The sequence below is a fragment of the Hemicordylus capensis genome, chromosome 5 (assembly GCF_027244095.1).
Source record: "Hemicordylus capensis ecotype Gifberg chromosome 5, rHemCap1.1.pri, whole genome shotgun sequence".
Taxonomy (NCBI): domain Eukaryota; kingdom Metazoa; phylum Chordata; class Lepidosauria; order Squamata; family Cordylidae; genus Hemicordylus; species Hemicordylus capensis.
The window spans coordinates 189,848,337-189,875,348 of record NC_069661.1 but is presented as its reverse complement, the minus strand read 5'-3'; the positions used below and the strand labels follow the sequence as shown (position 1 = coordinate 189,875,348).

The following is a 27,012-nucleotide window of genomic DNA, read 5'->3' as shown; positions in this document are numbered from 1 at the left end:
TATTTGCTGCTTTATTATTTCCAGGAATTCTCTAATTTTCCTTGAATCTAGGTGGTATTTTTGGATCAGATACTGTTTGGTGCTTTCATTCTTCAGCTTCTTGTCTTTCATATCTTTCAATTTACTAGCATCTGATGTAAGCCTGGAGATTTTATTTTCTAATCTAATCTTCCATTTAGGTGATGTACTACTTTCTTTTTTTACTGGTCCACTGATCTTATATCCGAGCTCTTGTGTTGTTATTGTTGCTGCACTGTACATTAGTTGGTTTGTTTCTTGCAAATTATTGGTTGTTATTTCTGCAAGTGCAGCATCGACATCTTTTAATGCCTTAGCGAGTTGTTTTTTGGCAACTGTTTTTAGAGCTGGAAGTCGAACCCTGGTGGTTGTTTGGTTCATGTGCTCAGTTATTTTTTGCTTTAGTTCTTGTTGCTTTTCTGTTAAACGGCATTCAGGTTTTTGAGGTGAAGGTGGAGGGGTGGTTGCCTGGTTTTGATTTTGAAACAGTTCAGTAACAGTGGCATCCTCGATTTCCAACACCTCCTCCACCTGCGCCTGAGCAACTTCTTCAATTGGTGGTAATTCTTCTTCCATATCTTGAGCCTGTGTTGCTCTTTGCAGTTCTTCCAGCTCTGAACCCAGTCTCATTAGTCCAAGTACATGGAACATTTCATGCACTACACTTCATTGTTCTTGCATTGCACTGGCCCCATATGACCATCACCATGTATATTATTATTATTACATTTATATCCCGCTCTTCTTCCAAGGAGCCCAGAGCGGTGTACTACATACTTGAGTTTCTCTTTCACAACAATCCTGTGAAGTAGGTTAGGCTGAGAGAGAAGTGACTGGCCCAGAGTCACCCAGCTAGTTTTGTGGCTGAATGGGGATTTGAACTCGGGTCTCCCCGGTCCTAGTCCAGCACTCTAACCACTATACCACGCTTGTGCTATGCCAGTATGTAACACATTTAACTGATATTCCAGATTGACATGAGAGATGCATGAAACTAGACATGCTCAATAATGCTAACGTCTGTAGAATGTTGCTCTTCTTGTTGTTTTCCTTTTATTTTGCTTTCAGTCACTTTTTTCAATAACGTTTTATTAAACTCCTGGGAGCTGTACCAGCACTCCCAGAATCCACACCACAATAGAATACCACACTGTTTTGAAAGTGTTTGTTGTCTCAGCTGATACAAAGATTATTGTATTGGCTTTTTGATAGCTCACGGAGTGGTGCTATGACAATTGAAGAAATCCATAGACCTGCCACAAAAGAGGAACTACATATGTAGCATATGCTAGATCCAGAGAATCATAGGTTCAGAGCTCCAAAAAAAGAGGTATATTTAATAGTATTTATTTGTTTATATTTATATCATGCTGTTCCTCCAAGGCGTCAAGACAAATGGTGGCCCTTAGCCATGATGGGGAGAAACACCTGTTTACTGTTCACAGTAAAACCAAGTGAGGTAACCAATATGAATTTGAACCTAGAGAGCCAGAATGATGTTTCTCTTTCACATAGCTGCTAAACAGAGGTTCTTACCCCTGGACTTCCCGGATGAGGTCTAGCACCTCCACACCCCCTGGGTGCCTCCAAATCTTCTTTAGTCTGTCCCAGGTGGTGTGGTTGCTGCACTGTTGGCCCACACTGCACCGGGAGGCCAAGCATGACTGTGACCTGTGCCGGGTGCAACCTCTACTTTAGAGACAGAGGGAGGAGTGGGGGAAAGAAATAGGTTGGGATGGGAAAATGTTAAGTTGTGTGTTGAAATGTTTCTGCTAATGCATATTTGCATAAATATACCTGTTCTATATTCTTACATTCTTGTGATTTCAGTTGCTCTATGTGTCCACAAGAACCCACATGTTAAAAAATACTGCATTTGTCATGGTGTGTGTATGTGTAGAGGGATGATGCTTAACTTGCAGGGGTGGGTGGGGGCTCCAAAGGCCTTTAGGTCCTAGGCTTCAAAATTACCTAGATACTCCTCTGCTGGTAAAGAATGAAATATTTCATTCTGTCCTTGAGGCCATCCCTGATATTTCTTTGAGGCCGTCCCTGATATTTCCAGGATACACAGGAAATATAGTTATACTAATAAAGCCATCACCACTGAAATAAAGTAAATTGAATACCAGGAGACGGTATTTAGAATAACCCTGCATTCACTACTTACAGTTCTTTTAGGTTTCTGAGTGCCTTGACAGAGGTGGGGAATTCATCCAGATTGTTGTAATTTAGATCTCTGGATTAAAAGAAGTCATAGTAGTTAAAACAGATACTATTGTGAAGAATTATAAAGTATTTGTTCATATTTGCAGGAAAATATTTTATCTGCATTGTATGCAGAGATCTATAAAATTGGACAGCCTTCAGAAACATGAGATATGTGTATTTTAAATAATCTTCATTACTTATGAATATGCTTGGTTTAGCAACTCTGTCTCAAGATATAATGTTAGGTTCCCTTCCTTTACTGCAGGAAATAGAATGAAAGTCCCATAATCCTTATAATTCCTGTCAACTTCGCATAAGACACTTACAGCAAAATATTTGCAATGATCCTTCTCAAAAGCAAAAACAAAAGCAAACCAAGAATATTGCCATTGGTGCTGCCACTGTATCAGTAAATCTGTATCAGTAAATATAAACAAACTGACAATTTTCTCCAGCAAAAATCAGTAATAACTTAACAATTGCAAAAACCACCCACCGATACACATAAAATACTCTCTTCAAATGTCTGCTGACATTCAACTGTTATGCTCCACTGTCTACCAAAAAGGAACAACCAATTTAATAATTTAGATTAAAATCTACTTTTATATAGTCATCATAAGTGATCAGTCTGAGCCTGTATGTGTTTGGCATAAAAGGTTGTTTTTCTCTCTCCCCCCCCCCACTTTTTTTGGAAGGATGTAAATGAAAACAGTGAAAATAAAGCACAACAAATAAAAGGTCAACTCACAAAGTCTCTAGGCTGTGGAGACCATCAAAGCATTTCGTTCCCAGGGAGCAGATTCTATTGTTATGGAGATGTCTGCAGTAGAACATTAAGAACACAAGTCAGAAAAACATAGTACACACAGCAGACTTAAAGAAACCATCTTGATGGTTAAGTCTAAAGAAAAGCATTCTTTCTGTATCAATATATGCATGGCATGAATATATGCAAGATGCTTTCACAAGGGTGTGGATGGGAAGAAATGTTCTCTACCTATCACATATCCCTTTGCATTGGTTTTCATTTGGCTCAGGTTTGCCATTGTTCAGTTTCTTGACTTTTCATCCAAAGCGTCTATTTTTGGGGTTTAGTTCTTACTTACTTTACTTATCACCCCAGCCTTCAAGTATAATGAATTCTAGCCATCTTCCCCTTTCTAACCTTAAAGTTCATTATTTGGATGCATGTGTTCTAAAATTTGTTTTAAATTTTAAGTTTTTAAAGGTTAATTTGCAGAACAGTAAGATGAACATTCTTAGGTGTCTCTATGTATATTGAAACTTTGCAGTTTAATTATGTAATTTAAAGTGAACATTTAGAGAACACCTATCTAAAATAATGAATTTCATGTTAATAGAAAAGAAGAAGAAATTAAAAATACATTGGAAGTGTGGGCAGGTAAGTAAAGCGTAAGTAAACCTTCAAGAATTTCTATGAAAATTAATCAGCTGTTTGCTTGTATAAAGTACATTTACTGTACTGTATTTTGTCCTAAAGTATACTAAATTGCATTTACTGCAGTTGGCCCTGTTTGAGGTAAGGTTCTAGGGCTTGTGCTCAGCACTGCCTTCTTCTCTGACAATCTCCTGTTGGATTAGGACTCTGATTATTTAGAGGCAAGATGCCTCTAAATACCAGTTGCAGAGGAGCAAGAGCAGGAGAGAGGGCATGCCCTCACCTCTTGCCTGTGGGCTTCTTAGAGGCATCTGGTGGGCCACTGTGGGAAACAGGATGCTGGACTAGATAAGACTTGGACTCTTCTTATGCTGTAAGCTATCTTGAACCAAAATGGCTATCTGCAGGCTTTATCGGTTTTATTTTCCTTTTCTCTGCCCCATCCTGAGGGGCAGAAAGTTTACTTTTCTGCAACCATAATCATTTCTTCTGTATTTTTTTAAAAGAACCAGAGAAGTGTACAGCAGAGGAAAACTTGCAGAAAAATGTAAAACTGAGCAAAACTACCAAAACCCAACAAACCACACCCACCACAATCTAGATGGAAAATAGGCCTGCCTCCCATACTAGCAACCTTTAAGCAATTTCTCCCAAAAACAGCATGGCCAAAAGCTACTATTACATTTACATTTTGATTGACTGTAGGCCCAGTTTTCCTCTCATTGAAGATGGTGTCAGATTTTCCTTTGACCTGGCGGTTTATATAACTTGCTGAGTTAGTAATTATACAGACTAAACTGCAAAGTACAAGGGAATGGAGGGTGAATAGAGCAGTGGCTGTTTCAGACAGGTGGGTGATTAAATGCTAATAAAATGGAAATCCTCCTCCACTTACAAAGAGAAAATGTTGAGATCAGATATAATATTTGAGTACAGGACCCTAGATATATGTTCATAAAGACATATTTATGTTCATTTTTGTCATCTTTTAAAAATATACTAATATATTAATGAGTCATTGACATCATGCACAGCCTATCACCTCTGTAATGGTCTGGCCTGGGACTGCTCTGGACTTCCGAAGTAGCCCCAACGCTGTTTTGAAGTAATGATTTCTCCATTTGTGACAATAAGGAAACCTGTGGAAATGCAGCTTTCACAATTACTGCTTCAAATAGGTTTGGGGCTACCTCTGAAGTCTGTAGCCCTTGTTTATCAGGTCAGCCACTATGATCACAGAGAGTTGGACTATTAAAAAATAGGGTTTGGTTCCAGTTCAAGTTCAACAGCATTTTTCAGTTCTCCACTTCAGTTTAGACACAAACTTTTACAAGTGGTTTAGTAGCTGGTTCAAACACACTGAACTAGTTTTGGATATGTTTCATTAATAATAGTAATAATAATATCAAACTTTTCTGCTTGCAATGTATATCTACAAAACGAATTCAACAATAACTATTAATCTGAGGGGAAATATTTTTAAGCTGCTCATTGTTGAATTTTTAAATAATTTCAAAACACAAATTAAACAGGATAAAAAAGCAGGAAAATAGAACATTAACCAACTATTGGAAGCAAAAGAGAATGGGAGCAAAATTAAAACAGTGGTAACCAGTTCAGAATAAGTAGTTCAGTAATTGAGCATGCAGTGATCCTTTTTCAAGGAGTGGTAAGAGCTCCTTTCTGCTCCAGCTATATATGAAGGAAATTGTATTTTTTTTAAAAAATGTGGAAGAAGAAGACGAGGAACAGAAGAAACTAGCTGAACCCACACAGATCATCTGTGCACTAGGACTTTGCTGCTCTCCTTGCCCCCTGCTACAGCCCCTGCTTTATTGATCAGTGTTAGCCACCCACTCTCTCACTCGCCCCCTCCCCGCCGCTCGTTCTCTCACTTGCTCTCTCCCTACTGCTTGCTAGCCCCCTCGCCATTGCTTACTCATTCACGTCCCCTACCCGCTCCTCTTCCCTATCTGCATATGGAATCCCCACTGCCCAATCACCACAGTGCTTCTGTTCTGTTACCTTTGATTGGTAAAGCACTGTGTGGGCGGGGCTTGCCACGTATGATCTTAGTGTAGAAGATGGGCAGGTAGGGCCTGGGACTGGGAGTCTGGTGCTCCAGTAGAAACATCCCATTCACAGACTGTGACTCTGAGACTGCAACCATCTGCAAGCTTCTTTTATTATTTCCTTACTATCATAAGCAGGGTAAGTTTGGGTAGCTTTGCATGTTGCACCAAACCTGAAGTTCAGCAGAGCAGCCAGAGCCCTGGGAACATGCTCATGCCCTACTTCCATTACTGAGAAGGGTATGCCAAGATTGGATGTGTCGTACAAACTCACCAATCTCAGCATATTCTACCCTACTTGTGGTTCTGAACCAAGCATCTGTTCCTCACTTCGTATCTTAACATATCTTGTGGTTCCAAACCACAAGCACAGAAGAATACGCCTACTACAATTGGATATTTAGAGCAGAGATTAATATGAAAACCTGATTAATAATGACTTCACTAATGTACTTGAGGCTGTCTCTAGGTGGGTCATCCCTTTAGGCTGGGCCAAAAGCTTTTTCTTCTTTGGCCACTAAGGCTAGAGGATTCTTATTGCCCAGGAATATAGAAAATCATTGTATATTGCTTCTTTGTTTAAATTAAAGTTTGCAGGCAAGGTAATGTTATTTCAAAAAGCCAAGGCCAAGTGAAGAATCACATGCTAGTATTCAACTGGCTATAACAACTAATCTTTGGTTTTACCAATTTCTCTAGAAATACAGTGGCTAACAATCACATTAGTCAGTCATGACCATGGCAGTTAATGAGACACATTGGTCATGAGTAACTTGTCATTAGAAACCCTCCCTTGATCTCTCTACATATTGGAGAGTTTCTGGCCATTCTCCATTCTTTCTTTTGTGCGCAAGGTGTTTGAGTGGGTAGTGGCATTTAATCTCCAGAAATATTTGGAGGCTATTGATTATCTCTACCCATTTTAGTCCAGTCTTGGGACAGAAATTGCCTTTATCACTTAATTCTATTTGTTGATCCACACTGGGAAAAAGGTCCCTGTTGGTACTGCTGGATCTTTCAGTGGTTTTTGGTGTGTACCCATGCAGTATAACCCCTCAATTAGCCCCATCACTGTTCGTATTTAAAAAGAAATTGACCATCTTATTTACTTGGGCTTTTTGAGCTGCTCAAAGTCTGTTCCTCTCTCATTCAGCTTTTTGGCCTGCTGGTCTGAATACTGGGTGACATCCAGACTAAGTTACTATATTACTACTGAAGACTTAAGTACTCTAAAGAATTACTTATTTTCAATACAGGTTGAGTACCCCTTATCCGGACATCCAAAATCCAGAATGCTCCGAAAATGCTCCGAAATCTGGAAACCACCATGGTGTGCAACGTAGCAAAACAAAAAACAAAACTCATTTATTACCTTGGTGCGCAGGGTGATCTTTTTACACATTTTCATATGCATTTCTTGATCGCCTTCCTCCAATGAACTATAATGACTAGTAGCTTTAGAAGACCCATTGCAAGTCCCAGCCTGATGGACCTTGTTTATGCCAGAAGCCATCAGGCAGCGAGTTACAAACATTTCTTTGTAACTCCCAGCACAGTACTTCCAGTGACTGTTGCTGGTGTGTGTCTTATGTTTCTTTTTAGAATGTGAGCCCTTTGGGGAGAGGGAGCCATCTTATTTGTTATTTCTCTTTGTAAACCACCCTGAGCCATTTTTGGAAGGGCGGTATAGAAATTGAATTATTATTATTATTATTATTATTATTATTATTATTATTATTATTATTTAAAAAGCCTTGATGGCCACTGTAATAATCGCTCTCACACACGCACAGCTCACTAGCAAAAGGAAAAGACTTCAGTTTCCAAACTGAGCTGGTGAAGGCACAGCTACCTGCCTTCCTCTCCTTGTGTGTGCCCGATCCACAAGCAGAACACATGGGCGAGCAAAAGCAGACCACCTTTGCAATTGCAAGCCCACCCCCCTCCTCCCGCCCAAGTCCCTCCTCCCTCAGCTTCTGCCATGAGGAGATGCCACTGGCTGGATTCTACACATTCCCTTGGGGAGACGCTAAAATTGCTGAGATTGCTGAAGATGATTTAAAACATTAAAAAAGCAGAAGAGGAGAGAAGGAGAGCACCCCTCACTCACTCGCAGATTCCCAATTTTGCTGCTTTTAAACATGCTGTACTTTGTCTGTAATTCTCTCTAGTTGTGCCTCTGTTTTTATTGTGAAGCTTTGAAATGTTTTTTCATGTTCTCGCTTTATATGTCATTATGAAAATATTCCAAAATCCAGAAAAATCCAAAATCTGGAAAACTTCTGGTCCCAAGCAGTCCGGATAAGGGAAACTCAACTTGTAGGACTTCCATTGATTAATGTCGGGAATCCTCAACAGGCAGTGGGCTGCCTGAAGGGATCGGGCTAATACCCAAGAGCTTACCCTCCCTGTGTGGGTGGTGGTGATGCCTCTCAACCACGTAGGCCCTGATGAGGCTGTTCCCCCCGGCCAGGGAACTTCTGCCTGGCCCCACAGGGTATCGAGACACCACCGCTCGAAGGTGGTGAGGTCTCACAAGGCCAGGAGCAGCTCTCATGAGATCTTGGGCCGAAGTGAGACAACAGGATCTCACAAGAGTTGCTCCACATGCCAGGGACTATATAAACCAGGACTGGCCTATGATGAGGGCCCAGTCCAAGAGGAAGGCTGCCAAGGGAAGGAGCCCTGTGAATCCTTAGGAGACTTGGAGGCGGCAGTTCCCTGGGGCAGTCTGCCAAATCAGAGGAATCAGACTGCCAAACCAGGGTAATAGATTGCCAAATCAGTGGAATATTGTTCCCCAAGCGTCATAACTCTGAGGCAGTCTGAAGCCCCATCCATGGGGGAAGACACAGGCTCACAACTAATTTAGTCAGAATGTTAGCCACTGTTTTTTGTTTTTATTGCTGTTTAATTTTGTTGATTTTTATTGTGTAGGCTGTGCGTGAATGCACGCGCATGTTTGAGCACCTTTCAGGGAGATTCAGGACAATTTAGAATTTTTTAAAAACCCCATACATACTGTAAGTACTTAATTTAAGTCCCATTAAGTTCAATGGGACTAGTTATGACTAATTTAGTATGTATGTTGCCCATTGTCTCTTTTGCGAAGTTTATATTAAACAAAATTACTTCAAGAGACCAGCAGCACAAAGGTCTTAAGAGTTTATTATGATAGTATGCTTTGAAATGCAAGGAAACTTACAGAACTACTAAACTGGAGAGGTTTCCAAACGCATAATCTGGAATGTGATGTATTTTGTTCAGTGCGAGCGTCATTGCCTGAAGAGCTGGCAAGCTCCTGAAAGCTTGAACTGGAATTTCTGTCATAGAGTTGTCATCTAGCCACAGGTGTCTGAGTGAAATCAAGCCGCTGAAACAGTTGGGGGGCACGAAGCTGATATGGTTAGCATCCAGACGCCTAAGAGAAATAGAAATGTAGGATTTAGATATCTGAGGAAGAAAATGCAACATTCTGTAAACGAATGGACTTAACTGGGGAAAGTAGCAAGTTTCTGCAATTTAAAAAACCACAATATCCAGATTCTTTTATAGTGCCTTCAACTTTATATGATATGATTTAGATATGTATACTAGTCATCACAAAAAGTTATCTTGGACTTGGATTTCTTTGGAGATCTGTGTTGTTTTTAAACAAATTGAAAGAGAGGTTTTGCTTTAATGGGAATACAACAATCTTCAAGCATGACAAATTGGCACTAGTTTCAGGGATCAGGTGTGCTGTTTCCTTGCTTTTGATCCCTACATTGCAAATGTGCCGTTTGTTTTGATCTTTACTAGGTCCCACTGGTCATAAGCTGGCAAGGATCAAACAGGACCCATATGGGATGTCCAGTGAGGTAAAAGGCCTTTATCTGGAACTCTTCCTCCATGCCTATTTGATTACTACTCCATTCACCTTGAACAATGCTGCTTTCTGGACCTTATGGATACTTAGGTTACTCATCAATTGAAGAACTGAGTACTCATCAGCTTACAAATTTAAGGTTAGCATGTGAACAACTTCTACAGAGGTGAATTTATTATGAATTAGATATGTTTCTATTAAAAACTAACCCCGGTGGCATAGAAAGCAAGTTCCATCAGTGGTGTGTGATTTGTAATGCTCATTCAGACAAGCAATCACCATCATGTATGATCAAGCCCACAAACAAACATTACAGCCCTACTCACAGTGCAGTGTATACTGTTATAATGCTGACACACTATGGATTGGTTAACACAATCATTTGAATAGATTTAATGTGACTTACCAAAATCTCAGTATGACTGTGTGAGCCCACACCAAGGTGGTTTATGGCCCAAGATGAATCTGAGATCCCCATCTTGGCATGTGTTCAATCACACTGATGTCAAGAACCCACATTAAACCAAGATTTGAACGACTATGTGAACCAGGCCAATGTCATTCATGAGTGATCAGGCTCGAATGATTAAAGTCCTCAAATATCTACCAACCAATGAATTACATACAGACACTAATGAAAGATATAACATTAAATTTTGGAATAAAACTGTCTCACAACTTTTGAAAACAAAATTCTTTTTCTTTGGGGTGAAACTATGTGTAATTTTTTTTATCACATCCTGATTAAAGTGAAGTAAGTCTGTTGTGGGCTGAATAATAATTGCTCCATGGGCCTGATCCAGTTTATGGGCTTCCAGCTGACATTCCTGTTCTGAGGGCACATCAGATAAGAATGGTAAGGCATGTTGTATGCTAGGAAGTGCTACAGAGGAAAGGACAATAAATGTGTAACTTGCCATTCTTAACACTATTTCAAATCATTAGACTTAATTGCCAAATGTAAGGAGATAACCTCTCCTCTGTTGTCGAAATTTGCACATTGAGACTGGCATAGGAATCCCTTCACATGCATGAGGGAGAGGATCTGGAGAGGGACTGGGTCATCCTCCTTGTCTTTTTCCAAATGAAAGCTGAAATTAAGGGATCCTTTCAGTCAGTGAGTTATTTCCTGTTGCTTAAAACAGAATTCCTCCTGAGATGAAGTTGAAATCAGGAATGAGCTTCTAACAGTTGCTGTCGAGCCAGTAATAGGCCACAAGTTAAAAATGCAATATTGCTTTTCTTCAGAATTCTGCAGGTTTTGTTATGGCCTCTCCTCAATACCCTAGTGCAGGTGTCATGAGTGTGATTGTCAGAGACAATGCAGACTAACAGCCAAAACCACAAAAGGCCTGATTGGAGGCAGTTTTTTTGTTGTTGCACAAGGTGGTTGTCAGAGCAGCTGTAACTCCTCAGTACTATTGAACTGATTGAATACAGCTTCTTTGGTTGTTTTGAAACCAGGGATCTGGCACAGAATATGCAGGTCCTGTTGATGCTCTTGCTTCTAAGTCCACTGCTTTTGTATCCAGACCTTAAGCAGCCTTGCACTACCCTGCACTTGGTGGAACTGAACTACTTTATTACAGTAAAGCGTAAAGACATAACATCAGTGCTACTCTCTTAACATTGAAAACAACACTAGCTGAATTGGTCATCATAACCTATCATGTATCAGAACTGTGACTCATTTTCCAATCATAGTATAGTAGATCAGACAGTTTAAGGGAGGGCAAACAGGTATTGCACAAACAAGCCCTTTTTACAAACAAAATGCATGTATGCAGTTTATGAAAGCATCAGCAGAAATATTTGACATGCTGGTTGTAAATGGTTCCTTTTTACAATCACAGTTTTAATATTCTGCTTTAGATTAGCAGTCTATGAGATGAATGGTAAGGAAGAGATGGGTCAGACAGGAACACAGTGGCTGACATGTTCCACAGTACAGCTCAGGTGGATCCCATCCTCCTACACTGTTGTGGGTTTCTAACAAACTGCTGGCAGCCTTGAGCTTTTGTGCAAGAGTGCAAATACTTCAAGTAGCACACCTGTACTCTGGAAGTACTATTTAGATTGGAAGCATAAGAACATAAGATCAGCCCTGCTGGATCAGGCCCAAGGCCCATCTAGTCCAGCATCCTGTTTCACACAGTGGCCCACCAGATGCCGCTGGAAGCCTACAGGCAGGAGTTGAGAGCATGCCCTCTCTCTTGCTGTTACTCCCCTGCAACTGCTACTCAGAGGCATCCTGCCTTTGAGGCTGGAGGTGGCCTATAGCCCTCTGACTAGTAGCCATTGATAGACCTCTCCTCCATGAAGTTATCCAAACCCTTCTTAAAGCCATCCAGGTTGTTGGCTGTCACCACATCTTGTGGCAGAGAATTCCACAAGTTGATTATGGATGTTTTGACAGTCCAGCATGTTGCTTAACTGTCAGATATGTGTTCCCAATCTAAGTAGTTCTTCCAAAGGGCAGGTGTGCCATTTTAAGTATTTGCTGTGCAATAATATAAAAAGTGAAAAAATGTAATGAGATTGCCATTAGTATCCTGCAGCTGCATGGCTGGATCAACTCTGCCGGCATTATGCTGTGGAACAAGTTGGCCAGTATCTATACTGGCACCAACTGAAAAAATCACAAAGCAGTGAGCTAGCTTTTGAGTTACATAAAACTCTTCTTGAGGTTCAGTGTGGAACAATTAAAAAAATAAAGGAAACGGGTGTGGTGGAAGAGAAATCTGTGCAGTTGGTCTTGAGACAGTTATTCAGGAAGCTCTTTGCAGAATAATTAGCCTAGGTTGTACCAAGAAAGATTGTACTAAGGAAAGGATAATGATTTAAAATATGTGTAATATATATGTATTTCTGTTAATAAAAAGAGATGCAAGCAGAGTGTAATGAAATAATCCTGTACAAACCAAACCTAGCCTACTTGAGAAAAATCACATAGGCTTTGTGGCAAGCATGCTAATCTCTTTATTTAAAGCTGCTTCTTCATTTACAGTCATGTAAAATGTCAGGTTCATTCTATCTCCTTGTCCACAGTATTTCTACCTACTGCACGAGAACAAATAATTTCTGTGGCTTTCTGCCAGGCTGGCAAATAACTGAGACAAGGTCAGTTGGAACAAATTTATGAAGTTAAGTGTCAAAGCCCTTTTACAATTAAATTTTCAATACAACAACTGGCGTGGCAGACCATAAGGACACAGTTTCTAAAATAGCTCACAAGGTCTGTCAACAAATGGGAGAGGCTGCAACTGTTTAGAAAGGCTTGTCTCTCCTTCCTGAAAGCAACAACATATTTTATCTTGTGTTTCTTCAAGTAAGAAAGATTTTTGAATGAAAAGATGTCGTTCCTTTGTATTTAGTTAGAAATAAGTTTCTTGTCTGTGTGATGTTTCTGTCTAAGCCAAGAATTTAGAGTTGCTCTAGCTTGACAGTTACACTGATTAAAGAAGAAGAAGAAGAAAGCTTTAATCAATTCACGTTTTTTCCCCTTCAGCAGGGTTAACATCCTTGCTTAAACATGACCCAGATCTAGAGCTCTTACTTCTAACTCCAAGGCTGCTGCTTATACTAAACAGGATCATCATGGAAAGAATTGCAGGCATGATCCGCACCGAGGCAACCTAAATTCTGCACTATGAAAATTCAGATTCTGTACTCTCAAACCAAAACAATATATTTTGGAGATATCTGCATATAACTTGCTCAGCTTGCATAATTTATTCTGAAGCTGATATCTGTTATGGGTGAAAGGAGGTTGGTGGATATTTTAAACCTTTTGTTAAGATAGAAATGGTGGAAGAAAGAGAAGTGTGACAAAGAATGCATTCATTTCACTGCCTCAGCCCTGACAGCAACTTGTGATCAATAGCAAAATGTGTTCTGCACATATTTCTGCAAATGAAAGTCACACAACAGCTTCAGTCTGTGGCAGTGTGGCTAATATCAGCACTGGTTGACTAAAAACCACAGTTGCCACAATTTGAAATGATTATGTGAATAGGCCCTAAGATGAATGTGTGGCATAAGAACATAAGAACAGTCCTGCTGGATCAGGTCCAAGGCCCATCTAGTCCAGCATAGTTGCAGAGCATGACTGAAGGGAACATGAACAGGTATCTATGAAGATGCAGAAGCCTCCTATATTTTGAATATCATGCTCAAATATTTTCAGACCTATTCACAATGACGACACCACTTAGAGATGTACATATCAGGTGGTATAAAAACAGGATTGATAAAAATAAATAAATAATCAATCAATCAATCAATCAATGATTATTAATAAATAATAAATAATAATAAATAATTATTAATAAATAATCAAACCTAATCAATGATGAGTTTTCAATTATGAAAATGAGAAAAAACTGCTAGAAATCAGTTTTTAAACCAACAAACACTATGAGCAGAAATTCTTAAGAATTCTAAATTCTGCACTAATATTAGACTGGTCCTAATGTGGCTAAAGTTTGGTTCCACTGAAACCAATGGGGGAAAAGCAGTCATAATCAAGTCCCACTGTTTTCAATGGGACATACAGTGCAGACATATGCATACTTACTCAGAAGTAAGTCCCATTGTATTCTATAGAACTTCTCTCAGGAAACTGTCCAAGGACTGCAGCCTTAGTCAATACTAGAGATATGTGAGCTCCCCTCTGCTCAAATAATATTGGCTCAGGAAAGAAGGCAAAATACCTCTAAAACAATTACAACATATCTTGGTTTGGTTTCTAAGCCAATCCAATGTTTCGGTGTCACCCAAATTCTCACCCACCCAGCCCTCCCAACACCTCGCCCCACAAGCGACTCTCAATCCCCCAGTCTCCCTTCCACCTTCACTTTCAACAAAACTGACTCAGTGGGGGCAGCAGCGGCACTCCTACAATGGTTAGAGAAAAAGAGAGAGAGAGAGAAGATCTCATACTCTCTCTAGCATACTGGTAGCGCAGTAGGAAGAAAGGGCTTGATAGCATTTTGGGAACATAGATTTTCCAAGACTACTCAGTGGGTTTGGGGAAGGTAAAACAGAAATTATTCTGTGACTCAGATTTTAATCTGAGTCACAGAAGAATTTAGGGTTCCTTGGACCTTCCGTCTTCTTTGAAGCAAGCAGTACGAGCCCCCAAGCTTGTTTCTAAGTTTGGCAATCTTAATAGGTATCTCTAGCCAATACTAACTCTAGCTGAACTGGAGCCTTTGTTCAGAATTCCTCATACAGAAAAGCTAACAAGGCTTGCATATAACAACACACCCTTTGGAGCAAAATCTTTTTTTTTTTTTTTTAAGAAAAGAAAAGAAAAAGAAAGGACAAGAAAAGGTGTATAACTTTTGAACCTTTACATATTTTAGTATATTTTAGGGGTATAACAAACATGCAGTACACGTTATACATAACAAACATGCAGTACACAATTAACAGTAACAATGTTAATTTTTGAATCAAATCCAGAAAAGTTAATGTTTAACTTACCACACTAAGCTACTATGGCATGTACTACAGAATATGCAATCCAGTTAAAGGTTTCACAAAGTACTCTTAAAAATCTACCGCCATAAACGTTTCTCTGTTATCTAATCTTTTCTTTTATTCTTAAGTACCATTTTTCTACTTGCAGATAATAAAACATTTCATTAGTGATTGTGCTTCCTGTCATAATGTAAATAATGCACACCGATCTATAAAACATTCAATGAAACCTTAGGTTTTCAACCATTTGTTTTACTTGGGCTGATCAAAGTTTTGGCACTTTCAAAGCTAAATCCATTAGCTCATAAACAATACCTTATTTATAATTTGAAATATATGGTTCACATGTGGAAAGTTTAAAGCAGCTATTATGCTCAAAAGTGGGCCAATTTAGGGATACAAACATATTTTACTTCCTCCCATAGATAGCATATAAAAAGGAATATTACATGAAATTGATCATGAACTCACTTAAAATGTTCAAAACTTGCAAGCGGAATTCATGAACCATAAGGAACATTATCTGATGTCACTTTTAATAACATATTGTGCATGCTCTGCCATATGTTCTGCAGCTTATACAGAAAATAATATACCTGAAGACTTAAATGGAAATAAAGTAAAAAGACTGAATGTCATATCTAGGAATAAAATTCTGATTCCTTATGTTGTTTCAGTGCATTTTTTGGGACAAAGCCACGACATGCATTCATCTCAGGAATTATAACAAATACAGGCTCTCAGACACCATAAAGAATGCTTAAAAAGGAGGTGGTGATTGAAAGTGAAATGTCCTCAGAAGAGAATCTATTCTTAGCTTCTATATAGATTCCTAAAGTCTAAGATCCAGCCACCATTTTTAGACTGTCCAAAAGGCACACATGGCAGGGGTTTGCTTGTTGTCATATTTCATGATGCTCTTTCAACAGTTTTTAAAAGCTTATATAGAAAATCTACACAAGTATGCAGCAGGCAATAAAAAAACATCCTGCCATGGACCAGATGGAAAATTTTCCAGAAGAGTAGTATTTGTCTATTAGCCTTGTGGTACCTTGCAGACTATCTGACATATTGTGGTGTGAGCTTTCATAGGTTATAAACGTCAGGTGGAAAACACTAGTCTTACCCAGATACAAACTGCCTCCTCTAAAAAACTAGATGAAAAGAGAAGAGTAGCAGAAACAAAAACATAAATGGGGTTAATGCTTCCAATGTTGTATCTAACTATAAGAGAGTCTAGATGTGTCCAAGGTGTCACCTGTTCCAGACCAAATAATGTATGAAGAAAGTATGTGTGTGGCCAGCTAAATAAACAGACATATAATCATCTAGGACACTGCCTTTTTACAGGATGTAGTTTTAAATAGCTCATAAAATAAAAGCTCAGTCCTATAGCTGTTGCTACAGTAAGGAATGATAGGATCATGTGATGGATACCTATGGCTGGAGCAAGCAGTGCTAGGATGGACAGGGAAGGGGTGGGGATACCCACGGACCCTAGTGCCACATATTAAATTCTATGGCAGGGATACCCAATCATGGGTCCCCAAATGTTGTTGGGCTACAACTCTCATCATCCCCAGCCACAATGGCTAAATGCCATTGTGGCTGGTGATGTTGGGAGTCACAGTTCAACATCTGGGGATTCATGGTTAGGAACCCCTGTTCTATGAAAATAGTCCCAATATTTCAGCATTCCCACAAATGTGCACTTGCAAACCAGTGCCGTAAAGCATTAGGTCAGTGTTTTTCACAATTTTTAAAACTGAGGGCCACGCTGGCAAAAACTTTAATGTAAAAGATGAAATTGGCTCTTAAGAGCATTAGGAGGAAAGCACGGGGAAGTATGATATTTTCCAGCACTCTGTGCATGCCTTACAAGATCGTACAGGGCTCAAGGGGGCTCAATTTCCCTTAAAGGTGCCACCCTGGCATTGGGCAAAGTGCAGAACTGAACAGTGGATACATTCACCTCCACATGGTGCCAGCTTTGGCCAAACTTCACACAGGCCCAATAAATAATTAGTCAGGGACCCACACATAGTGTTGTTGTGGGGGAGGGGGTGCCACTGGCCCCCGGGCCCTACACTGGAGAACACTGATTTAGGCTTTTAAGTGGAAGTGGAGCAGAGCTTGTCCAGAGTTTGTCTCATGTAGAATCTCACCGTCAGTGCCAGATTTAGGCACAAGCCAAGTAAGCTACAGTTTAGGAGCTCACATTAGGAGGGGCCTCTGATTATTAAAAAAAAGAAGACTAAATTTCAGTTACATAATTGAAAAATAAAAGGGTGACAAGGAGACACTAAATCAGATATCATCATTTCATAAGAAAAAATATACTTATATGGCTACACAATGAGTTTATAAATCAGTGCAGAAATAACTGTAAATTGTATTGCAATTTTATTAGAGCACAGCCCAGTTTAGACCAATGCCCACCATCACAGTTACAGGTAGTGTTTGCCTCTTCAGACAAATGCTGTTGTAACTGTGAGCAACATGGTGAGTGATGCTATGGGGCCTTTTAAGCTAGACACAGCTTAGGGCCTCAGCATGTCATAATCCAGCCCTGCTCACTGAAGCAATTGTGACCCATGCAGAAGTTATAGACTGAACTGCATCAAACCGCCCCCCCCCGCCAAAAAAAGAGATCAGCTGTAAAACTGTATAGGCATACTTCTGTTTTGTATATACAAAAAAGATATGAAAGGTTCTTGTGATGACATGCCAATGGGCTAGGCCTGTCCATATCTACTCCACCAAAGTGTTCTCATTAGCCCAGCTGCCACAAAAGGCTGATCCAACTGCAAGCTGGAGCCTTGGGGTTGAGTTTATTAACTAGGGGTGTGCAATACTATTTGACCATGAATCCATTTGGGATAAATTGGAGTTAATTCACAAATTCAACCCCAAATTGAATTGTCCTCAAAATAGAGGGCCCAATTTGGGGTCAAGGAGAATCACCCCCAATTTGACCCAAATCGATTTGGGTGATTTGAACACTATTTTGAGGCCTGTTTTTCTGGAAAAATGGGCCTCAAAATGGCGCTTTCCCTCAGGGAGTGCTGGTCTACCAGTTGGGATTGGTGGGTAGACCAGCCCTCTGCTACAGCGTTCATGTATCCGCCCACCTTGGAGGACTGGTCTACCCTGGCAGACCAGTTCTCCGAGGTGGGCAGACATGCTAAGTCCAGAGTGGAAGGTTGATCTACCCACTGATCCCAATTGGTAGATCACTTTCCCCCAGAAAAAAATGTGCCATTTTGAGGCCCATTTCCCCCCTGAGAAAACGGGCCTCAAAATGGTGATTGAATCACTAGAATCAATTTGAGTGATTTGAGGTTGATTCATTGAGACAACTGGCCAAGCTAGCTGTTTTTGACAAATAAATTCAAATATTGTGATTCAATTCACAATCTAATCAAGCTCAAATCGAATAGCAAAAATTGATTCGTGCGTACCACAAAAGGCTGATACAACTTCAAACTAGGGCCCTGGGCTTGAGAATATTTACTATTCATGCTGCAGTTTTGAGGTAGAAACACATGGGCAGGCATTGCATTCCCACCAAATTGTATCTAGAACTACTAGCTTTCTATTTAAATCAGAATTATTTTTGATGCAAATAGACATTAGGTCAAAAATGTCTGGTGGCTGAAAGTAATACATGTATTCCAGTCCTAAACTTCCATTATCCCAGAGTCTAGGTGAAAGTGAGGGGAGTTGTCTCAGGGGGAGTTGTCTCTTAATTATCCAGTAAATTCATTCTGCATTTGGGGGTAGTATCTCTCTTCAGAGAAGAACACTTAGATTCTATTTATGCTAGAAGGATGAATAGCCTTAGTAATAAAATTCTGTGTAACTTGTAGAGCATAAACAAGATTAGTTTGGCTAGCCATCAATAAACCGTGAGGAAAATAGGGCAAAGCCATCAATAGTCAGAATCAAATATCTTCAAATAGCTAAATTCTAGACCTTGCTATACCTTAAAGCAAGCTTTTTTTGTATAAAAGACATCTAACCGGGTTTAAGCTTTCAATTCCTTTTTAAAGGTTTCCTGTTTTTCAATAGTTCAAATGTAATCTCCATTGTAAATTGCAAACTAAGACAAGAATCACCTTATGGATGGAAAATTAGTAGGCTGTATGAAACAAGAAACTGAATCTCTGCACACCTTTATCAGACTGGCACAACTCATTGGGAAGAAACAAAAGAATCCTGGCTTTCTTTTCCTCAAAGAAGAATTTTGCCAATGATCCCCTTTCAACTGATAGTAGCTTTTCTCTACATACCCTTATCATCCTATCTGCTGTCTGCTACGCAGCTGTTTAAAGTTCTTACTGACCATTCTCATTCTCTTATTATTTTAATTCTGTCATCAAACACCAGGCCTTTCCAAAGAAAATGCAACCCCTCAGTTTTCTTCCTTTCTTTCCTTAGCCTCCTCTTCTCTACCTTATAGAAATACATTTGCAACAAAGACTGAAAGATAGTGAGATTGTTTATTTAGAAATCCAGCTGAAACTTCAAGTCTCTCTCAGCACAACAAAGAATCCTTTGTTTATATGTTTACAACTGGCTTAGTATTTCTATGGATCCAGAATGCTCCTAAAGATCTAAGTTGGGATGTTAGAGGAAGACCAACAGTGGTTAAGTTGATGCATGGACTTAAATATCATCAAAGTTGAAAAATGTAATGAATTTGAGTTCCTTTTTAAATTTATGTCATTGTTGCTAATTTTGTTTTAGTATTTATTTGACGTAGAGGCTGTTCACACAACCAAAAATTGGGTAGGACCAGTGTCCTACCCAGGTTTGGGAGCTGGACGTGCTCCCAATTTTCAGTTGTGTGGGTGCAAACAACTAGGTAGGAGGAGGGAGAAGTGATTAAGGTCATTCACAAGTCTTTTTTAATCTAATGTGGGGGGTGGGCTGGTGAAGAGGCAGGCTCCAACCTGTCTCTCTGCAGATGGTCGCCCTTCCCTTGCGTGGCACATGAGCGGCACCGTGGCGAGTGGGAGAGCTGGGAGCTGAAGGTGGAAATCCTCTGGCATCTCACAACGCACTCCAAGAGTGTGGTGCATTGGGGGATTTCCCTGCTGCCAGGTGCTCTTGCTGTCTGGGTCTGTGGACATGAGTGGGGTAAAAAGGGTATGCCTGTGCCCTTCTATCTATTAGCCTGGAAACAAAACCCAGGCTACCCTGGTGCAGAGCCCCGAGATCAGGACCAATCCCATTACTCCACACAACCAGCTCTACCCAGGTAGGGCTGTCCAAGCCTGGATAGGTCTGGACATGTGAATAACTTTATTGTGTGGGAGACAGGAGCTGAGTAGGGCAGCTTTTCCTCCTACCTTGGTCAAATGCTGGGTAGAAAAGCTGGGTAGGATGGCACTGTCCTGCTTAGCTCTTGCTTCCTACACAATCACTTATACCTCCTCCTACATAGTTGTTTACTCCTACACAAATGAAAAGTGGGAGCATCCACAGCGACAAAACCTGGGTGAAATACTTTTCCTACCTAGCATTCTCATTTTTTTCAGACCTACCTCTGAAGTCATGAGGCCTGAAGACTGACTTTCATTTATAATGAATAGGATACTCAGGATTTCGAAGTCAATGCCACAGGTGGGCCATATGCTGTTTAATCCTATTTTAGTCTCTCCAATAGCCAGAGGTGCGCTTACTCCTGGACTGTGGGGCCGAAGTTGAGCGCCTCCACAGCCCATGGAGCCTCCAAATCCTCTTTAGTCTGTCCTGGGTGCTGTGGTTGCTCAGCCGAGCATGATGATGCTTATTTGCGGGGGGGGGGGGGGCTTCAAAGGGCTTTAGGTCCAGGCTCCAAAATTACCTAGGTGCACCTCTGCCAATAGCCCAAACATTTATTCAAGATGTCAGACTCCCAGGGGACAAGGTAGGCTCCTAGCCCTTCTTGAATTCCAGAATGACTGGAGCACCCCCCAAAAGGTCAGCCTCAGGAATAGCCAGAGAAGGAGTTTAGTTCGTCACCCAAGTCCTCCTCCTGACTTGTTGCATTCAGCCAGTCCCCTCTCCTGGAAAACCCCTGGCTCCCATACTCAGAAGCAGCTCCTCCTCAACAGCTGCTTTGTCTTTAAATACCCTAGTGCAGAGCTGACAGGGCTTAAAGCCTACTTCCAGGCTCTCCCCCTTCCTGACCTTGCTTCCTGTTTCCTGGTGCACCCAACCTAGCTGTCTCCCTAGAGCTGTTTCCTGCAGCTCTCCCTGCCTTGCCCTGTCAACTCCACTGGGATCTGACCAGCTTGGACCCTTCTAATTCCTACTGCCCCCTGAAGGGAACGAAAGCCTCAGAGGAGGAATGCCACTCCCTTCTCCAGACTCCACAGGGTCACCCAAGCAACCAGGTAACATGGCATACCAACAAAGATCAAGCCCAAACATTTCTGTAATTAATCGAGAATTGTATGTATCAATCAAAGCAGTATGCGTTATGGACACAAAGTATTAAACGTAGATTTATTATTTAAAACATGTATTTTAAAAACACTCTGCATTAAGGTTTTTAACACATCTAGAATGTGTCAGAATGTGCAGGAAAAGAGTTCAATTATTTTTTGTAACTGAGAGCATTATATCTCTGAAAGACTGAAGTACCTTGTGGTGCTGGCACCATCATTTATGTGATATTGTAGGCTAGTTCATACAATGTTTATAGCCCATTCCTCCAGTACAATACTGCTTGGGGTGGCTCACAACACTAATAAAATAGATACAATGTGATCACAAAACAGGAGTGTGCACAGCTCTCAATCTTGGGTAGGTTTGTCCTGCACTACTGCTGCTCATGAGAACCTGCCTACTGTCTTTTCTTTTATTCTGATAAAGTTTGGGTTTGATAATGACCTCCTTCTGCTTCAGCCCCAATCAACTGTAATGTAAGATACTTACAGGGACTGGAGAGTGTGGAGGTTCTGGAGTGCTTCAGTGGGAACTTGTCTCAGCAGATTGTTCTGTAGCATTCTGCATTTGTATATGGAGTAAATAAAATTTTTAGTTCAGCAATGAGAAACTGATCTATATATAAAAGGCAAAGGACGTATGTGGCAAGCCCCGCCCCCGCCACAACCACGGCCAATGAAAACGGGGATGGGGGTGGGGCTTGCCACGTATGTGGAGATAGCAGTGGGCATATGGCTGATGGGGCATGGTGCTATCTTCTTCCGTGAAGAGGAAGAGAGCGGAGAAGAAGAGGGTGGAGAAAACTTTTTCCATGGGCCCGCCTACTGCCCAAATGACAGGTCTGGCCATTTTTGGCCCATTTTGGGGCTCTCTGGGTGTGTGTGCGGAGAGCCCCGAAATGCGTCGAAAAAGGCCCGACCTGTCGTTAGGGTGGCAGGCGGGCCCATGGAAGCAGCTCTTATCACATCCACCAGCATCCTGGATGGCAGGGGGCGGCTTAAGGTTGGTGGTGGAGGCAGGGCATGGGGCCGGATTGGCTAGTGGTAGCACGTAGATGCCCTGCACCAGTCCAGCTAGTTTTCACTATATTATACCTGTATATAAAGCCCCAGCTGAGGTCACAGGGGATGAAGGCTGTAAAGAGAAATGTTGGCTTAATGTATCCTGATAGACTGTGTCACCTGCTATGTGCCACTATTTTGGAAATCATTTTGTAGAGATATTGATATTCACACAATCAAAAACTATATTCAACCCAGGTCTGGGAGCTGTGTGTGTTCCCAATTTTCGGCTGTGTGGAAGCAAGATAAGAGGAAAACCTGGGTAGAACTGATTGTCTAGAAGAAAGGTAGTAAGAAAAGCTACCCAGGTTTTCCTCCTACCTTGCTTCCAAACAACCAAAAATTGGGAGCACACACAGCTCCCAAACCTGCCTAGAAACTGTTCTCACGAGCAGCCTAGCCCAGCCTAACCGCACTGCCAGGCCCAGCTCTTAGCCAAGGTTAAGAGAGCAAGTGCTCCCTTAACCTGGCTGCTAGGATCATGCATCCTTCCATGCTCCATGCAGACTGAGGAGACACAGAGATGAGTGCTTAGAGTGGCCATCTGATGGGGGAATCCCCCAAGGCATCGCGCACACTGCGTGGTGCCTTATGGGATATCCAGAGGCTAGGAAAATGAGTCTCGGTGACTGTTGATCTGTGCTGCCGGGAGCAGCAGGGATAATGATCCACACATTTGGCTTGTGCACCAAAAAACAGCTCATCCCCCTGCCCACCTGGTCATGTGAATCGTCCCTTTGATTGTGTGAATGACCTCATTTATTCACTTTTCTTATTGTTTTAAGATATACTAAATAAATGTTTCATAGTTTAAAATAACATAGCCCCTCAGTAGTGTAAATTTCCCCTCCTTTTTCATGGTGGGCATTAATGAAAATACAGGCTTGGAAATGTTTCAATACAAGCTGTCATTGGATGTTTTTGTGCCAGTGGTGGGCTCTGGCCATGAGTTTGGGCCATCAAGAGGATACAGCTCCCCTTACTACCTTTTCAAAGCTGATTGTTACACAACACCTTTGCTGTGGTGATATAGTAACTTTGAGTACAACACAACAATTAATCAGATATTGTTTTAATTGCATTTTAATTTTGTTTTAATAGTTTTAACTTTTTACATTTTAATTGTTGAAATGTGTTAATCTTTTTATTGTTTGTTTTTATTGTTTTGTAAACCACCCAGAGAACTTGGGTTTTGAGTGGTATAGAAATATGTTAAATAAACAAATAAATAAATAAACACAATGACCATCCTAATCTAGAACAAGATAGTCACACTAGATGGGACAAAGCCCTGTTCACTTCAAAGCAGCATAAGGAGCAGCAGCTCATGTGATGATTTGTGGGCAGCTTACCTGGTTTCACTACTAAACAGCACTACATGAGGGAGGAAGACCTGACTGGAGGGTCTTGCAAGGTAGCAGTGGAGGGACAGAGGTTGCTATTTCAGCACTGTGAAGCTCACATCAGGTGTTGCTACTACCCAGCAGAAGTGTTCCTCTACAGTGCTGAAGTAGCAGTATGTTCCAGATTCCACCTTGCAACACTTTACAGTAAGGCAGCTGGGTCCTCTTGACCCATACTCAGTGGCAGAAGCTGGCATTCCACCAACAAACTATCACGTAAGTGGCCACTAAGTTGGATCAACTTCCTCTGAATTGAGCCTATGTTGATGAACAGCATTTGGCTTCCCAGAAGGAATGTGTTTAATAAAAAGCAAACCGGGGAGCGGGGGGCTTACTCTAGAATAAAATCAGAGAATGTTCTTTGAGTTTTAAAAAATAAGTTCCAAGTTTATCCTGAATTGATTACATCCACCAGGAAAAACAACAACCTTAAGATACAAAACCAGAAGGTTTCTTTAAATACCACAATGTTTCTAGTAATTAAGCTATTCATTTTCTCTTTCTCTCCCCCCTTCATCCACATAGGCAGAAATAAAAATGATCTCCTGTTTTCCATCATCATTAGAAATGTCTCTGAACTTTGAAAACTGAAATCTGCCATTATGTGGCCAGTTAAAGAAACAATTAAGAGAAATCACATTTGTCTTTGATATTGTACAGACATTAGTTTGATGAGTAAACTGTTTTTAGAATATCACTCATCACTTCAAGTTTAGAGGGTCTTCAGTATGACAAAGTTTGTATGTGTGTTTTTAAACATGCACACCTTCCATTCTTGTGCATGCTCCAATCACAAGAAATAATTAACAATATGTTGCATTAAAATTAGATCCCATAAAATTTTAAAGAATATCATAAACACAATACTCAGTTTACTTACAGCACTTTAAGACTGAAAAGCCCAGCAAAAGCTCCTTTGGGGATGTGTGTCAAGCCATTTCCTGCTAGACGTCTGCAAGGTTAAAAAAAAAAAAGATAAATAAATTCCTTTTCATGTGGAATTGATTTAGATGTTAAAATGTACAAGACAGCTACAATGGGAGCACCACTGCCAGAAGCAGTTGTTTGAGAGCCTTGTTTTGTAATCATTAATGTTCTGTGCAAAACATCCTATAGCTATATAACTTATTTACTGCCAGCTGGGCAAATGCATTTGCTCTAATGAATCTTGTTTATGGTGCACATCTAATTGTGCAACCAGTTCTTTTTCAGCGGTAAACAATGCAAATCTCTAGAATATAGCCTTGCTATCAGTTATACTACAAGGCTGTTCTCATGAGAAGCCAAGACCAGGCTTCACCAGCTAAGGTTGGGCTTGGCTGCCTGTGAGAACCACCAGAATTCATGCAGATCTCTGCAGTGCTGAGGAACTAAATCCAGCGCTGCTGCTTGGCTCCAGGACTGTATATCAACATAAGCTGCTTGCAGCTCATGCTGACGCAGAGACAGGGACCTAGAGTGCCCGTTCCCTGGGGGGATCCTCCAGTGCATTGTGTTCAGTGTGTGGTGTACTTGGGATTCCTGGAGGCTGGGACAAGTCCTGGTCTCAGAGCGATCCATGCTACGCCACGCTGCATGGAGCAGGAGGGATCATGTGGGAGTGCAGATCATCTGGGAGAAGGCAAGGTTTGGGAAGCCTTCCCCCACCCACCCAGAAGGTCATGTGAATGGCCCCTGTATATTATTTCCATAACTCTGTATTCATTCCAGGAAATGTACATATAATCACAGGAAGCAGGTACAAAACAACCTGGCTTTATTAATTACAACAGATCACACAATTGCATAAATGGTGGCTGACACCCAGACTACCCCTGTACCAGCACACCAGGGTTTTCCATTGTACAGGTGACATGATTTTCAGTGATCCCTCCTCCCTTCTGCAGCTGCCTTTGCCTTCTGAAATTTTGCCCCTCAGGGTGGGGAGACCCTCAGTTTCAGAAGGCACAGGTGGCTGCAAAGGGAAAAGCAGATTGTTGAAAATCATTCCTCTCCCCTTATGCAATGCATAACCCTGGGTGTTGGTGCAGGGTTAGTCTGGATGTCGGCCAACATGTATTTTTCATTTCAGAATGAATACGTGAATGTATGAAGCTGACTTATACTGATATGAAGCTAACTTATACTTATTCAGTTTTCAGTACATTGGTTAATTTTGATCAGTAGTGTCTACATTGGCTGGCAGTGGCTCCCCAGAGTTTCAGACAGGGATATTTCCCAGGCCTACCTGTAGATGCTGGGTATTGAATCTGGGGCCTTCTGTAGGATACTAGGTTAGGGTTTTAAAGCTTGCTCATAGAGGAGCAGCTAAACTGGAAAACTAAGCTGAATCGTACACATTGATGCACAAGCATGGGTAACTAATATTGCTTTCCAAAAGGAAAAACATCTGACAACCATTCTGCCAAATCTCAGGTCTGTATCACTATGAATCTGATGATTTTTAACATTCAACATCTTGACGCCATATTTATGTTTAGCCACCATCCTGGAATTTTGGGTGCCTAACATTACCTTCAAAATCCAGGCAGAAACATCTGACAACTTTGTACTAAATCTGGAGTCTTTGCCACTATTTGAATGATCATAAGAATTCTGTTAAATCATTTTAACAATTTATACCATGATGTCATATTTGTTTTGGGTCACCATATTGGATATTTTTTTCAATCTTACTTTCTTAAACCATACATACCTGGCCACATATATGCAAAATTTCATGCTTGTGAGTCAAAGTACACCATTCCGTCCACTAACTGCCCCACTATTAGTCATGAACACCCCCTTTTCAATGCATGCACACACAAACGCTCACTTAATTGTCAATTTCAAATTTATTTATGTTTGTATGAATGCACATAGCCAAATAAAAACACTCAGCTTCACCTTTCATTGTGCCTTTTAAAAAAAATGTTAACTGCTATTAGAGGATGGTGAATACGAGCATAATATCAAGGGATCTGATCAGTGTTAAGTCACTTTCAGCTCAATAGCAACACGAGCACTGACAGCATTCAGGCTGGTGTCAATGACATCTAGGATGCATTTGTGAGCG

At 40.8% G+C, this 27,012-nt stretch overlaps 1 protein-coding gene across 4 annotated transcripts in view; it reads right to left on the bottom strand.

Annotated features, from left to right (window-relative positions):
* LGR5 (leucine rich repeat containing G protein-coupled receptor 5) overlaps positions 1-27,012 on the bottom strand; it is a 119,791-nt gene that overhangs the window by 31,802 nt on the left and 60,977 nt on the right. For 2 of the 4 annotated variants that reach the window (XM_053258518.1, XM_053258519.1), the window contains exons 3-7: positions 24,838-24,909; positions 21,983-22,054; positions 8,909-9,124; positions 2,981-3,052; positions 2,189-2,257 (exon numbers count right to left, since the gene is read on the bottom strand). In XM_053258518.1, coding sequence (XP_053114493.1) covers positions 2,189-2,257; positions 2,981-3,052; positions 8,909-9,124; positions 21,983-22,054; positions 24,838-24,909 — 501 coding nt within the window. Of the gene's footprint in view, positions 1-2,188; positions 2,258-2,980; positions 3,053-8,908; positions 9,125-14,147; positions 14,258-21,982; positions 22,055-24,837; positions 24,910-27,012 lie in introns of those variants that run through there. The other 2 variants (XM_053258520.1, XM_053258521.1) reach the window with 2 other exon arrangements.